The sequence below is a fragment of the Alligator mississippiensis genome, chromosome 10 (assembly GCF_030867095.1).
Source record: "Alligator mississippiensis isolate rAllMis1 chromosome 10, rAllMis1, whole genome shotgun sequence".
Taxonomy (NCBI): domain Eukaryota; kingdom Metazoa; phylum Chordata; order Crocodylia; family Alligatoridae; genus Alligator; species Alligator mississippiensis.
In genome coordinates this window covers 54,156,683-54,172,028 of record NC_081833.1, presented here as the reverse complement: position 1 = coordinate 54,172,028, position 15,346 = coordinate 54,156,683, and the positions used below count along the sequence as shown (strand labels likewise).

General features: G+C 43.3%; 1 protein-coding gene across 1 annotated transcript in view; it reads right to left on the bottom strand.

Moving 5' to 3' along the window:
- Positions 1 to 1,827: 1,827 nt before the first annotated feature.
- The window catches only part of LOC102563172 (ATP-binding cassette sub-family C member 12), a 91,995-nt gene continuing 78,476 nt past the window's right edge, over positions 1,828 to 15,346 (bottom strand). The window contains exons 29-31 of the mRNA XM_059713920.1: positions 14,974 to 15,087; positions 12,007 to 12,171; positions 1,828 to 3,366 (exon numbers count right to left, since the gene is read on the bottom strand). Of these exons, the coding sequence (XP_059569903.1) occupies positions 3,274 to 3,366; positions 12,007 to 12,171; positions 14,974 to 15,087 (372 nt within the window). The 3' untranslated portion in view covers positions 1,828 to 3,273. The remainder of the gene's footprint in view (positions 3,367 to 12,006; positions 12,172 to 14,973; positions 15,088 to 15,346) is intronic.

The following is a 15,346-nucleotide window of genomic DNA, read 5'->3' as shown; positions in this document are numbered from 1 at the left end:
TCAGTGAGCCCATTTGTAGGTGAAGTACCATATTGCAAGGTATAATTTGAGTTTTGAAGACCAATTTTTAACTCTTAAAATTCAACCTCGACTTATACACCATATCACCGTCCCCTGCAAGGGGCATTGGGCTCAATGCTTAGCTCGTGCGGCCCAAGCAGTGGTGCTTGCCAGGGATGGGGGCACACCAGCTGAGCACTGAGCCCAGTACCACTCCCAGGGGATGGGAATGGGGCCAGTTTCAGTTTTTGGCTGGCATGGCCCCATCCCCTGTGAATGGCACTGCCTGGGCCACACCAGCCAAGCTCAGTGCCATACGCAGGGGATGGAGTTGTGCCAGCTAAGCGTAGAACCTGGCCCTGTCTGCTGTGAGTGGCGCTGCCTTATACACCGCATCTACCTATACACTGTGAAATACAGTAGATGTCACAGTCTGTGTTTCTCCATATTATTTTGTAATGAATCTTACCCATAAGTGTCCTAGTCTGTGACTGAGTTCTGGGCATGAGATTCTGTACTTTATGATATGCCACATATTGTGAAAGATTGCAGGCAATTACAATACTGTTTGAAAAGAAGTCCAAGGAAGAGAAACAGTTCCTACCTGAGAGACTCAGAGTGTGTGTCCAGGCAAATGTGCATGTGCACCCATTTGCCATGCTGCTAATTAGCAGCACAGAGGCTTTTTTGGCACCAGGAGATCCAGCTGTCAAACCTGCCCCTCCTTCCCCCCCGCTAATAAAAGTGGTGTGGTACATATGGCAGCAGCATATGCCACCAGAAACAGAGCCTGATCAGCCAAAGCCTAGTCTGGCTGCCAGACAGGCTCCCAGTGGCTGGCTCAGTACCTCTGCTGCTCCAGGAAGCTCCTAGGGCCCCAGGTAAGGCTGCTGGGGTCAGCATAGGTCTATTTGCCATGTGCCAGAGCACACGTGCAGGGGTGTGCCCAGGGACAAATAGCAGCGGCACAAATATGTGCTGTTGTTACGTGTTCCATGGGAAATGTATGCCCCTGCACATTGTCAGGACGTGCCCATGGAAAGTAAAAAATCTTTGCACTTGTAGTAAAATGATGTGTATATATGTACTGTGAGTGCATACACATGTACATGAGTGTATATACATGTACTGTGAGTGCAAAGATATATATTTTATCTAGATAGATGGATATAGACAGATATATATATATAAAACATAAATGAAACTATCAAAGCAAACTAGAGAGAGGCAAAAACTTTACAAGTGTCCTGAAGGGATTAGTCCTTCTCCCACTAATGAAGAAAAGGAACTAGCAGGTAGGGGCTAGAAAGATTGCATTCTAACCCCAGACAGCAGTCTCATCTGGAGATTCTAGGAGGTTATGAATATTTCTCTCTCAGAAGTATAATCTCCAGAGTCCAAGTGCTGGAGGCTCACAAATACACAACGGAGATTTGAGTTGCCCTTACCAACAGAGAGTTTTTACCACTTGATCACACATCAGATCCTCATTTTGTTGGTTAATTTATGCTATCTTAGTTCTGCAAATGTCTTTATATCTCATTTCCTTGCCTAAATGCACAATACATTTCAACTGAATTGTCTATCCTTGGTTCTCTTGTGCGGTACATATGGCAGTAAATGTGCTGGTACATAAAATAGCCACCAGCCCTTCTAAGCAATTTATTTTAAATCTCCCCTGCCACCTGACAGTTGCATAATTAATTTTATTTGTAGACAGATTAAATTTTATCAGATATATTCTGTTCTGAGCCATTTGTTGTTTTAATAATATGCCCATCATGGTCATATATCTGAATCCTTACAGAAGTCAGAAATTGTGCAATCTTTCATTCTGATTTTTAATATAATTGTTTCCAGCATGCAGTCAGTGTTGTGAACAAACAAAATCTTGAGGTATTATTTGAATAATGCATTATAGCTTTCATGTATGTATCACGTTCCATCATTAAGGATCCCAAATGACTTTACATTTTACAAAAAGATCATTTCATCCACCACTGAACTGCTATTGTCTCTGGAGTAAAACACAGGAACTGTTTAACAGCACACAACAAATCTACACAACAATAACAGAGAGCTGTACCCTTGCTGATATCAGCACTGATTTTACAAAGCAGATAAATTAAGATTTTAGCCATATCAAGCAAGCATACTGTAATAACATTTTGCATCAACAATTAACACACACAGGAATTTAGGCCTGGTTATGAAAGCAAACCAAAGGCCAGTATTTCATCAGAACTGTTTTGGTTTTGAAATATTTTCAAAAGGTCACCGCTAATTGACACTGCTTATTTTCTAAGTCCTTCTGGAAATATTCATAACAATATTAAGTAAACACAAAAGCTGCTGCTATTAAGATGTTCTAATCAAATAATAAACACGTATATAAAAGGAGGAGAGTTGGAAGATACCTTTTGCAATGAGAGAGAATATCATTATAAGCATGCAGGCCCAAATGGCAGTGCATCTGCATGCAGAGTTGTTTGGTATGCAGATCTTAATTTAGCATTTGAAAAATAGAAGTGTTTTTAATAGGAGGAGGTCTACTTGAAAAGTGGGGCATTGTCTTTTTTCCTGACAAATTCAATGAAGCTTCATTTAAAGGTGCTTTTGGTAATGTTTCAGTGATAAACAACAAGGAAAAAAATGTTAAAGTGTAATGCCCAATGGATAAAGCATTTTAATTTTTTCCCTGTTGTACTATATCACATGGAGTATACAAGATGATTATCTCTACACAAAACATGGCAACAAACCATATTTCATGTTTGGATCAATAAATCTATTGCATATTAAAGAGAGAGAGAGAAAGAAAGATTAATCAGAGTTCAAACCAAAACCTTGCAGGCATTTAATTTCCAATTTTAAAATAAAACCTTTAAAATATTTTTATTGTGTATTTTCTGGGGGTGGTATTGTAAAACATTTATACTGTACTTTTATGGGGAGGAACAAAATTTAACTCTTTTAGATGACAGAATTTGGTAATATAAAAGAACACACATTTCTGGAATTTCCGCTGAACTATTTCTTACTTCAGCCCTGGTGTGAAGAAAGGTGTTTATTTAGCATGTATACAATATTTTTATTTTTTTTTCACTGATGTGACTCATAGGCTGATCCTGTGATTTCATCTAGAATCCTAATGTTCTTTTCTAATCGGGTTTTATTGTCAGGGCTTAGATGAAGAAATCTGTAGCTTCATTTATAATATGAATCATCTGTGCATCTTCATTGATTACACAGTCAAAAAACCCAATGTGTCTTCTATGACGCCCCTTTGCTTGCTGCAGCCAAGAGCGATGCAAATGTAGAATCTGGTTTCTGCATAAGATCTTCTGGCTTGCCAAACTCAATTATCTGAAAAGTAGCATAAAATAGATTGAATAAACATCACGTCACTTCATGTAAAACTACTTTATGTGAGGATACAAAGTAGCATGATACTTTGAACCTGAACACCTCAGAGTCGTGATGAATTAGAATTACCTAGAATTCTACTAGACAGAAAAATATAGCCAAAATTACATGACCAGAGACACATTTGCTACACAAGACAATTTTTATCTGGCGTAGCTAGAGAAGTGAAGATATATTGTTAGAGAGTCTGAGCGCTACTTCCTTTCCCCCAATGGTCTCCACAGGGCAATTGCCAGCTGGCTTAACCACTGGGGTGTTTACTCCACAACTGACTGCAGGTGCAGTGGCTCTAAAGTGAGATTTACACCAGCTAGCTTGGGTACTGACAGCAGTCTAGCTGTGATAGCATGGAACTCTAGGCAGCCTAATTTATCCTTCCCATGCTGACCTATCAAATAGCTTTAACAAGATGGAATTAGAGCAGCAACCCCCAGCCCAGATGCTTTATGTACTGGGGGAGATACATTTAGATCCCTTCAGACAGAAGAAACAATTTAAACCCATATCCCACATCACAGTTGAGCTCTAACTATTGAACTACTTGGCTGGGATGATATATTTGGGGCTGGTCCTTCTTTGAGCAGGGATCTAGATTAGATGACCTCCTGAGGTCCCTTCCAGCCTTCATTGCCTACAAGTCTGATTCTGTGAATAAAATGGAGCTCCTAGTACCACATTTCCTTCCCCTGCTTTTTACTGAAATAAAAGATTTAGTCACCTATGCCCAGGACAGTGGGTTAGGATTGTAGATCCTTTGTGGAAGGAGACATCTGCCTGCAGCTCAGCTAGGTGCCTAAGACCCTAGGAAGAGTGGGATTTAAGATGGATCCCTCTTTTCAGTGTTTCCTATTTGTTCTTGTTCCTGTGAGGGCAGGTTTGATTTTTCTCCAATTTCAACACAATATACTTTCCAATTTTGATATACTAACTACAGAATGAGCCAGAACAACTTCTCCTATCTACAAGGGGAAAGTTTGACTCTTCTTCAACTTAATGTTAAAGGCTATGCCTCACTCAAGCAATCAGTGCTTGAATGCATCACCAGGGAAATGAAACCACATGCAGTCCTTCTACAAGAAACACATCTAGAGGAACTGTGGAAGATGAAGCTGTCAGGCTACAAGCTTGCAGACTCTGTAGTCAGCAGGATCAATGGCCTTGCTACCTTCCTCAGAAATGACCTGCCATACACTATCAAGGGACATAACACCTCCCAGAGTGCACTAGCATAGAGGGCTGTCCAGGTCAATGACATAATCATTATCAACATATACAAGCCACTCTCTGCTGTGTTGTCAATCACATCCCTGCCTACTTATGACCAGATGGCCTTGAATGCAAGAGACTTCAACTATCAACATCAAGATTGGGGATACTGTTAACAATAGCAACAGAGACAGTCTTTGTCTCTGGACAAACCTGAATGACACAACCCTCATATATGACCCAAAGGAGCCATGTACCTTCCACTCTGGCTGATGGAACGGTCAGACAAACCCAGAACTTTCTTGCCTGGTGGAAGGGCGACTTGAGTAAAATACCAATAAGAAAAGTACTTGGCAAGTTTCCATCATCCCAGCACAGACCCTTACTCATCGGTACTGAGAATATGATTTTTCAGCCCACACCAGTCAGACCAGCTCCAAGATGGAACTTCTGGAAGGTGGATTGGCATGAATACCAAAGGCTGACCAACAAGAGAGCACAACAACTAGAGCAGGTGTGGGCAAACTACAGCCTGTGTGCCAGATCTGGCCCACCAGCTGGCTGGATCCAGCCCACAGCTGCCCCTGTGGTGTTCTGCATGGGGCTGAGCCACATCCACTTCTGCCAGGGCAGACCACCCTGCATTCCCACTGGCTGGGGCCCTGGCCAGCATGCAGCTTCCGGCAGCTTCCAGCAGGGCAGTGCAGCTACAGCCAGCCAGGTACTCCTCTGCTCCACTCCCCTCCAGTGGGAGCCACCAGGCAGAAGCTTCCCCCTGCCCTCCTGCCCAGAGCTGTGCAGCAGGGGTGGGGGCAGGAGCGGGAGGAAGAGGAAGAGTGGCCACTTGAGGCAAGGGGAGCACAGCAGGACCCAGCCAGCTACAGATGCACTGGGAACAGCTCCAGCAGAAGCTGTGTGCTGGTCAGGGCCTGGGCCAGTGGGGCTGTTCTGGTCCCCTCACCTCCAGCTCAGGCTGCTGCTCCTTCTCCTACCTTGCCACTCTGGGCAGGCAGGTGGGTGGGAAGCCTCAGCTGGGCTGCTCCTGCACAGTGTGTGGAGCTCCAGCTCCTGGCTGCCTTCTACCTGCTCCCTCCACCAAGCACAAAGAGCAGCCCTGGGCAGAGCAAGTGGAAGGCAGCCAGCAGCTGGAATCAGAGCTTCACATGCTGGGCAAGAGCTGCCTGGCTGAAGCTGCCTTCTCTGCCCGGAGTGGCATGACAGGAGCAGAAGTGGCAGCTGCAGCTGGAGGTGAAGGGAGCAGAACAGCCCTGCTGGCCTGGGTTCTAGCCAGAGCTCAGATTGCAGTGGGGCTGTTCCCAGTGTGGCTGCAGCCAGCTGGGTGCTGCTGTGCTCCCCTCACCTCTCAGTGACAAAGTGAGCCAGGCTGGCTACATCCACACTAGGAACAGCCCCGCCAGAAGCTGCATGCTGGCTGGGGGCTGAGGCCAGGGTTGTGAGCAGAAGCACAGCACAGCCATGTGGAGCACTTTGGGAGTAGCTGCAAACCAAGTGAGGTCTGCTGCATGCACCCCCATCTCCTCCTCCCCCCTCTTGGCTGGCTCCCAGGCAGCCCTCCCCCACACCCCTCCAAAAACTCCCATACACCCCCCACCCACTTCTCCCCTCCCCACAGGGCAGGGCATGCAGGGAGTGGATCATGCCTGTCCTGCTCCTGAACACTGTTCCCCACCCACCAACAATTGCGCATGGCATCAACAAAACCCATAGGGATTTTTGGTGAGCTCTTGTCGAGGGGTGGGTGCTGACCTGGCCTGTGACAGCTCATCAAAACTCCAACGTTGATCAAGGCTACAATACATTTACAAACTGCTCAATTGAAAGAGCCAAACTCTGCGTACCTAGAGGCTGTAAAAGCCATTATGTGCCATTCTAGTTTGAGCAGTGGGAATAGCCCTTTAATAGCATCAAGCAATGCAATGACCCTGCAACTGTAAGAACTACTGAACAGTGACTACTACTTCGAACAGTATCAAAAAGGAGATATGGCTTATTACCATAGAAGGATTGGATGTGACCCACTTGAGCAGACAAGCATGGAGCACTTATAGACTCCAAAAAATGACATTGCCCTGTGTCAGCAAGCTCCATCATGAAAATATTGTGCAACAACAGAAAGTACAGTAACTCAAGCGAGCAATACACAAAAATGATTAGACATCTGACTTATGAACAACTTAAATCACCCTATGCCAACCTTAATTTAACTGGCCCCACCTCTGACAATAAATTTGACACGGGCATTGAAGTGATCAAGATTGGCAAGATGTCTGGACCAGACAAAATATTCCCAGAATTCGTTACCAAGCTTGGAACCACAATGAAAACATGACTTCAAAAATTCATATATAAATGTCTAGAAAGTAACAGACTTCCAAAAAAGCTGGAGAAAAGCTGATGTCATTGCTATCCTGAAATCCAATAATCCACCAGAGGATCCAAAGAGCTACTGACCCATCTCACTACCCTGCATTACATACAAACTTGTGGAGTGCATAATCCTGAACAGAACAGAGACCATCACTGATCTCCAGCTCCCAAAAGAACAGGCTGGTTTTCAGAAAAAAGTGGTGTACCACTAACCAAGTTACATTCATTACATCTGACATAGAAAACAGATCTGAAATGAGGCAGAAAACAGGCATGGTCTTTATTGACCTCACAGCTGCCTATGATATAGTATGGCATCAAAGCCTCAAATATAAACTGCACTCTATGATAACTGACCACAAGCTATGTGCTCTCATCATGAACATAATCTCCAGCAGCTCATTCAAACTCACTACCAGCCAACAAGAAAAGAGCAGAGTATGAACACTGAGGGTCAGTGCTAGCACCAATACTTTTCAACAGTCATGGGAATTAACTAGTTAATTAACTAGTTAAAAAGTTAAAGAAATGGCTAACTTTTAACTTTAACTAGTTAAATTTTTCAACTGTCAACTTTTAACTTTAACTAGTTAAAAAAAAAGGTTAACTTTAACTTTCTTAAGTATAAGTTAAAAGTTTTAAAAAATTGAAATCCGGCTTTCCCAGAGTTTTTCCTGACACAGCCACTCTCTAGGACTTACGTGGAACAATATTTCTGTATTGAAGCTCTAGGACTTCTTGTTTGAGAGACAGAGAGTAGTGTGCCTTCCTATGAGATGTGGTCTCTTAAAAACCACAAGTCCCAGAGTTCCTTAGTTGATGCTGGCATTTTCTGTGCATTTGCAGAAGTCAACAGGGCAGCCAGTTGGCTGCAAGACAGGAAACAAGCACAAGCAAGCAGAGACACTGATCCCAGTAAGAGTGGGAGCAAGTAGTGATGGTGAAGCAGATGATGACTTTTTTAATTTTAATGAAGATCCAAACCAGGGCCTAAGAAGTTTTTAATGCAAGGTGCTGCACCTTGGGAGAAGGAATCCACAGCATTCATACAGGCTGGGGAGTTCCCTTCTTGAAAGCACAGAGGCAGAAAGGGATCTCGGAGTCATTATTGACTCCAAGATGAACATGAGCCGCCAATGCCAGACCACAGCCAGCAAGGCCAGCCATACCTTGTCATGCATCCAAAGGTGCATCTCGCGCCGATCCAGAGAGGTGATACTTCCCCTCTATGTGACTTTGGTCAGGCCGCAGTTGGAGTACTGCATCCAGTACTGGGCACCGCACTTCAAAAGGGATGTGGCCAGCCTGGAGAGGGTTCAGAGGAGGGCCACCTGCTTGGTGAGAGGGCAGCAGGACAGGCCCTACGAGGAGAGACTGAAGGGCCTGAACCTGTTCAGCCTTGGCAAGAGGAGGCTAAGGGGGGACCTGGTGCCTGCCTAGAAGCTCATCAGGGGAGATCAACAGCAAATAGGCAGAGCCCTTTTCTCCCCAGCACCACCTGGGGTGATGAGGAACAATGGTCATAAGCTGATGGAGAATAGGTTTAGGTTAGAGATCAGGAGGCAATATTTTATATTTAGGGTGTCCAAAATCTGGAACCAACTTCCCAGGGAAGTGGTCCTCACCCCTACCTTGGGCAAATTCAAGAGGAGGTTGGATGATCACCTGTCTGGGGTCTTGTGAACCCAGCATTCATTCCTGCCTGTGGCAGGGGGTCAGGCTAGATGATCTGTTCAGGTCCCTCCTGACCCTAGCTACTATGAAACTATGAAACTATAAGTTGAGCCATGGATGGTATGTGTCCCTGGTGGCTGGCAGGGTGTGGCTGCGCCGGCCACAGCAGGAGCATGGCAGTGGCAGCCTGGCGGCAGTGAGTGGGGAACTCCCGCAGACGCTGCTGGAACTGTTGGCAGCAGGGGAAGGAGGGGATGGCGAGTGCCAACCAGGGGTCGGGGGACCACCCACAGGCCAACTTCAAAGTACTTAGAACCAGCGGCCAGGGGCTATCGTGGACCATCCGCAGACAGCACCAGAGCGGTGAGTGGCGACAGCTTGCAGGTGCCGCCAACAGTATTGGTAGTGCCTTTTTGCAGGGGGTGCACCGCCATGCGCAGGGGGTGCATGTGCACCCCCTACGCATTGCCCTTGATTTGAGCATTACTCCTCATCTGTGAGAAACTTATCTGAGATGTCACCTACTACGGAAGAGTTATACATCCGTTATAACATGAGCATTCCCTCATCTGCCCATGTAGAGCAATTGTTCAGTAGTGAGGGCTTAGTTTTGCAAGACAGAAGAGGAAAATTGTCAGATGTACTTTTTGAAATGCAGCTTTTGCTGAAGTTCAATAAGCATGTTTAAACAGTTTCTGCTATGCAACTCAACATTCTTTTTCTCATTTAAACTGATTTTCTCATTTCAGTCTGATTTTGATTTTCAGACAGTTTCATGATTTCTAATTCAGATGTATTTCATACCCCTTTGTTACCTTTTGAGCAATAAACATTGTAACAACAGAGGTTTTCTGTGGAAACAGCTTTCATTTGTCACCTAGCTATGAATATCTCCTTTCTGTTATTCTGATATACCTATATGATGCATTGGCTTTTACAAAGTACTTCACATGGAGAGGGTGAGAAGGATCTAACATTACATAGGTATTGGTAAATTGTTATTCTGAAAACTGTATGACTAGTATAACATTATTTTCAGGTAAAGCAGGGTGAGTTCTGAGTAAATTAGTGTGTTTCTGTGGGCTTGTGGAAAAGAAACCCACTCATTGCATTTGAAAATGAAAAATGATGCTAAGAGGCAATTCACCATGTTTCACACATTTCTTACAATGAACTTAACTTTTAAATAGTTACAGTAACCTGTCTGGTAGCCAGCACCTTACAAGCTGGCATGCTTTGTTAACTGGCATGCTGGCTTGTAAAGAAAAGTGAAACCAGAAGAGCCCACTGTGGCACTTCCAGTTTCTCTGAGCCCCCATGGCCCGGGGCAAAGCAGAATGCACTGCTGAGCCCCCATTGCCTGGGGGCATAACAGGCTGCGCAGGGCTGTGTGGAGCCCGCTTCCCTGTCCTGCAGGGCCCACAGGGCCCGCAGGAGGGCCAGCGATGTGGCGGGAGGGGCGGAGATGCCACGCGAGAGGTGGAGGGATGCCTCAGATGGAAGCAGCAGCCAGGGCCACTCAATTAACCAGCATATTTTGTTATCCAGCATACCCCATTCCCGGGGTATGCCAGATAACAGAGCTTTTACTGTACTTTCTTTTTAACTTACCTTTTAACTAGTTGAAAGTGGACATATTTAACTTTTAAATTAACTCAAGTTAATTTTAAAGGCTGCTAACTTTTAACTTTAACTAGTTACTTTTTTCATAAACTTTTCCCATGACTGTTTTTCTATGTAAATCCCTCAGACTTCCTGCATACAGCATCTAAACAATACATGTCTGCTGACAATGTCAGCAGCCCAGTAGCCCAAGGAATAGACATGACAATACTGGAAAAGATACTGAGTACTGACATGGAACTCATTGCTGACTGTCTCCACGAGAGGTAACTTAAAGTTAAGCATCAATAATTCAGTATCTTCACTTTTCTACCTGGACAATCATCGAGCCAGGAACATGCTGAATATCAGAGTAGGCAACCACATCCTTCCCATGAGCTTGCCCCAACCTAACTAGAAGTCACATTAGACTGTTCCCTTACCTATAAACATCACATTCAGACAGTCAGCAGTAAAGTCTCTGCACAGGTAGCTGCCTTAAGATATTTAGCCAGCAAGACATGAGGTGCCAACTTCAAAGTACTTAGAACCACTGCACTTGCCACGATTATACATGCCAGCAGAATATTGTGCTCTTCTATGGTCCAAAAGTTGTTACACTAAAAAGTTTGACAGTGTACTTAACAGTGCACTGAGACACATAACAAGCTGCACAACTTACACACAGGTGTGCTGTCTGTACTCTTGGGCATTCTTGGGCATTAGACTAAGTGATATAAGAAGACATACCCTAACATCATTGCTGGCAATAGAGGCAAGAGATGATGAAAATCACCTGCTCCTGTCAACTGTTAACTGAGGACCCAAACAAATGGAAGCTTAAGAGGCTTAAAAGTCATACATCATTTGTACATGTAGCCCACAAACTCCTGGAAGAGATTAGGGATGCTGAATCAAACCAACAGGTAGCAATGGAGTGGACTGACAACAGGGAAAGGTCAGACCTATTCCTACAGTATTTTATACCAACACCAAATGAGTCCCCCATTGGGCACGACCTTGACAGAGAAGTGTGGATCAAGCTAAATAGAGTGAGATCTGGATACAGATGTTGCAAAACAACACTTCACAAGATGAACATCTTGGACAACCCCCTGTGTGAATGTGGTGTCCAACAAACAGCACAGAACTTAATCAAAAGCTGCAATCTTTATAAATGCCCAGACAGTATAGATGGAATCGACATATTAAACGATAATACCAGACAGTGGCCCATAGATTTTGAAGTTGATATCTGACACCATACAAAAGAAAGAGATATAATAGTGTAAACATGTTGAGTTGAGTTGCATTAGTCCCAAATATGCACTTACAGGACTAATATTGACCCTGAATTTGGCCCCGAAGTTAAACACATGCCAAATGTATTGGTTGTACAGGGACCAAGATGCTGAGTATAAAGGGTGTAAACTCCAAGGAAAAGAAGGACATTTTGGGTTGGTGTAGGTTTGACAAGGAATACTGGGAAGAAGTTAAGGAGGGAAAAGTTAAGGCAAAGCTTCCACATAGAGAGATCTATTTGGTAGTTGAAAAATTTCCCATCAGAAATAATGGGAGCCCAAATGTTTCAGACATTTGAAAATAAAGTGGGCATAACTTCAGAAAATGTACAATAAAGAAAAAGTGGCCAGTTGGAAGAGTGATGGATTAGGTGGTCTATTAGCCTTTTTTCATGTCTGATTCTTGTACCTCTCCATTGCTCATAACCAGGATGCGGTCACACTCCAGAACAGTGTTGATGCGATGTGCAATGGTTAAGACTGTACAGTCCTTGAATGCATCTCTGATTGTGCACTGAATTAGTCTATCTGTTTCAGGATCAATTGAAGCTGTGGCTTCATCAAGCAGAATGATCTATTAGGGAAAAAAAGCTTTTAATCATGTGGTAGTAATCATTATAAAATATTCTGAAGTCTTATAAAGCTTTCAAACAAAAATAATCAGGAACATATATTAAAACATGGAGTTTATTAAGAAACACATTAATTTTAATATGTTTATTTCAAACCACAAAAATTAAAATCAGATTATTAAATTCACATCACTGAGATTTATTTGAAAATATGTAAGGTGGGGAGATTTTGGGTTTGACCCCGATCTATAACTACTTAGGTATGTGCTAAATGTGTGTGACTATTCATATTACACTTATTTATAGAAGGAACATTAAATATGTGTAAGTTTGTACAGGATCAGAGCTTTAAATTCTCTCTGGCCCTCAAATTCTCAGACATAAATTTAACAATCTTATTTTTACTTCTTAGTGTTATTAACTTACAAGTGTTGTAAAGATTCTTCTTATACAAACTTCAGGGGGTGTCCTCCCAGCTGTGAGCTTGAATTCTACCATGTTTATTTTCAAAATTGCAAATGTGGATTTAGAGTTGTGATTCTTAATCTTGTTAGGCTCAAGGCACCCCTCAGAAACTGCCGGCTCTTAGCTTTCACTCACCTCTTGACTGTTGCAAAGAACTCAGAAAGACTGCAACAGTTCAGAATGTTTTTGACACTATAGATTTTCGTTTGAAATGTTTGGATTTATTTTGTGAATTGTGTAGGTTTTTGTACTTATAACAGTGCCAATATTGCACAGTACCCCACATACCTTTGAAAGAACTTCATAGCATCCCAAGGTGCCACTGCACCCTGCTTGAGAATCCTTATTGTAGAGAAGACAGAAGTCCCTTTAAAAATGTGACCCACTACAAAGGGGCAATTTTGAGACCATTATGATTTAGCAGCATGATTTGAGAACGTTTGCCAAAGGTGAAAAAGTACATTTAACTTTTTTTTAATATAGTAGTGGAGGGAGGCAATGGATTACTGCAACTTTGTCTTCCTGACTCTTTTGAATGGTTGTGAAAGAATAAAAAACATATTTAAGCTAAAAATGTATGTTTTGTAACATTAAAAGTGGAACCAGATATTTGCGTGGATTGGTGCCAGCTACAAAATGTCCATGTGTCAGTATTAAAATACAAAAATCTGAGGCCTTGATACTTATGTATCTACATGTCTCCCTACGTTGCCCCAGTGATGCGCTACATCACTGTACGACATGCTACAGTCTACACATGACCGGCTGCTACTTTGCCGTAGGAGCCTGCTCCCCCATTTTAGCGTGCTGCTACAGCAAAGTAGCAGCTAAAACTAACCGTGTGCTGCATGCATGGCACAGTATGGGTGGTTGCTGCACTGTGGTTTAGTACTTCCAAAATAAAGTACTAAAGCATGGTGCAGTAACAATGTCGCCATAGGGTGACAAGTAGATATGCCCATACAGTGATAAGACTTTTGGGCCTAATAAACTCTAAGGGAAATTAAGCTCATCTATAGATATTAAAGCCAGACCAAGGTTTTTGTGCTTTGAGAAGCATCTGAAAGGACTTGTTTGCTGCTGCAATTATAGACTTGCAGAGTGTCAATACTGGAGGCGTACTGTGATAGCCTGGCTATGGGTTTATTTTAGTAACTGCACAGCACTGGGAAATCTAGGATCACATTACAGCTTAGTTCCTCTCAGGAACAAGTTTTCATGGACTTCATTTCAAGGAAGTTTAGACATGCATAGGTTAATATAAAAAGTTGATTGTGGGAATCTGCTCCTTGAAAGGGAAAATCCCTGCAGGCAAGGGTCTGCATTTCAAGTTTAAAATTTTCATTTTCATTTGAAAAAGTATATCTGAACAGCAGATGCTGCTCAAATATGTTTTTTTTTTCAAAAAAAGACATTGGGATCAAACCTCAGCTGGAATATAGCTTCACTGAAGTCTAGAGTGTTAACTGAGGTCCCTGACATGCATTGCATTTATAGCATGATGAAGGTGTTAATCATGTCATAAATTGTAATGTCACATGTTCAACCAATTTATGTTATGATAAAATGGCACAGCTGTTCAGTAGAACATGGAGATGGAACATCTTTGCAGTTGGTTTGTTGGGCACCTTAAATTGAACATGTGGCATATATCTCAGGTCTGGGACTGTCCCAAGCCGATGTGGACAATAAGATGGTTGTCAGCATCGGAATCAGGACAGTCCTGGGTCCCAGGGCTGCCCCCATCTTGATCCCCAGGGATTGCATTATGTTACGTTACACTCCAGATCAGGCTGGGGGCAGCCCCAGATCTCGAACCACATCTGGAATTGTCCCATTGCTGACAATAAGCTGATTGGGTTGGCATCAGGCCCAGGACAGCCCTGAGTCTTGAACCAGGCCAGGACTGGCCTGGCCTGGTTCAGGACTCAGGGCTGTCCTGGGCAATACCAGCAATCAGCCACTGGGCGATGCGGAAACAGCCACTGCTCCCTGATCCCTGGGACCAGGCAGGGGGCAGCTCTGGGACCTGGTTTAGTCCTGGCAGTCATGCAACTGGGATCTGAGGAATTGTATGCCCTATTGTAAAAACTGCACATCACATTACTGCGATGGGGCATACAATTCCTCAGAACCTAATCATGCCTGAGTTATACTTGGGGTGATCTGGCCCTATTTTTTGATGCACTTTCAAGTGCCACAGCTCTCAGTCTTTAACCTGTGTTACTTTCCTTTTCAGTTCCCATTCCCCACCCTTTTCTTTAGATGACACATCCTGCCACAGCTCTCATGTATTCAAGACTACTGCTAGAAATATTTGAATCTTTCCAGCTACTTACTTTTGAATTTCGAAGTAGTGCTCTTGCCATACAAAGCAGCTGTCGTTCTCCTATGGAGAAATTTTCTCCATTTTCAGCAACTTCTGCCTGTAATTTTCCTGGGTGTTTCAATATCTAGAGTGCATAAAAAAGCCACTCTGACATTAGCCACTAAGAAAGTATGTACTGCTTGTTCACTGTCACACATTTTAGCAGGATATCATTGTGAATGACCATCACAGAGGAGTACATTTCAAACATTCTGCCACTATAAAATGGAAAGAGGGAGCCAGGAAGTAGGTGTTCACTATTCAGAACTCTCATTAGAGTATGTATTTTCATATTATTAGTGCATAATGAATGATACAATAGCAAAAAAAAAAAAATAAACAGT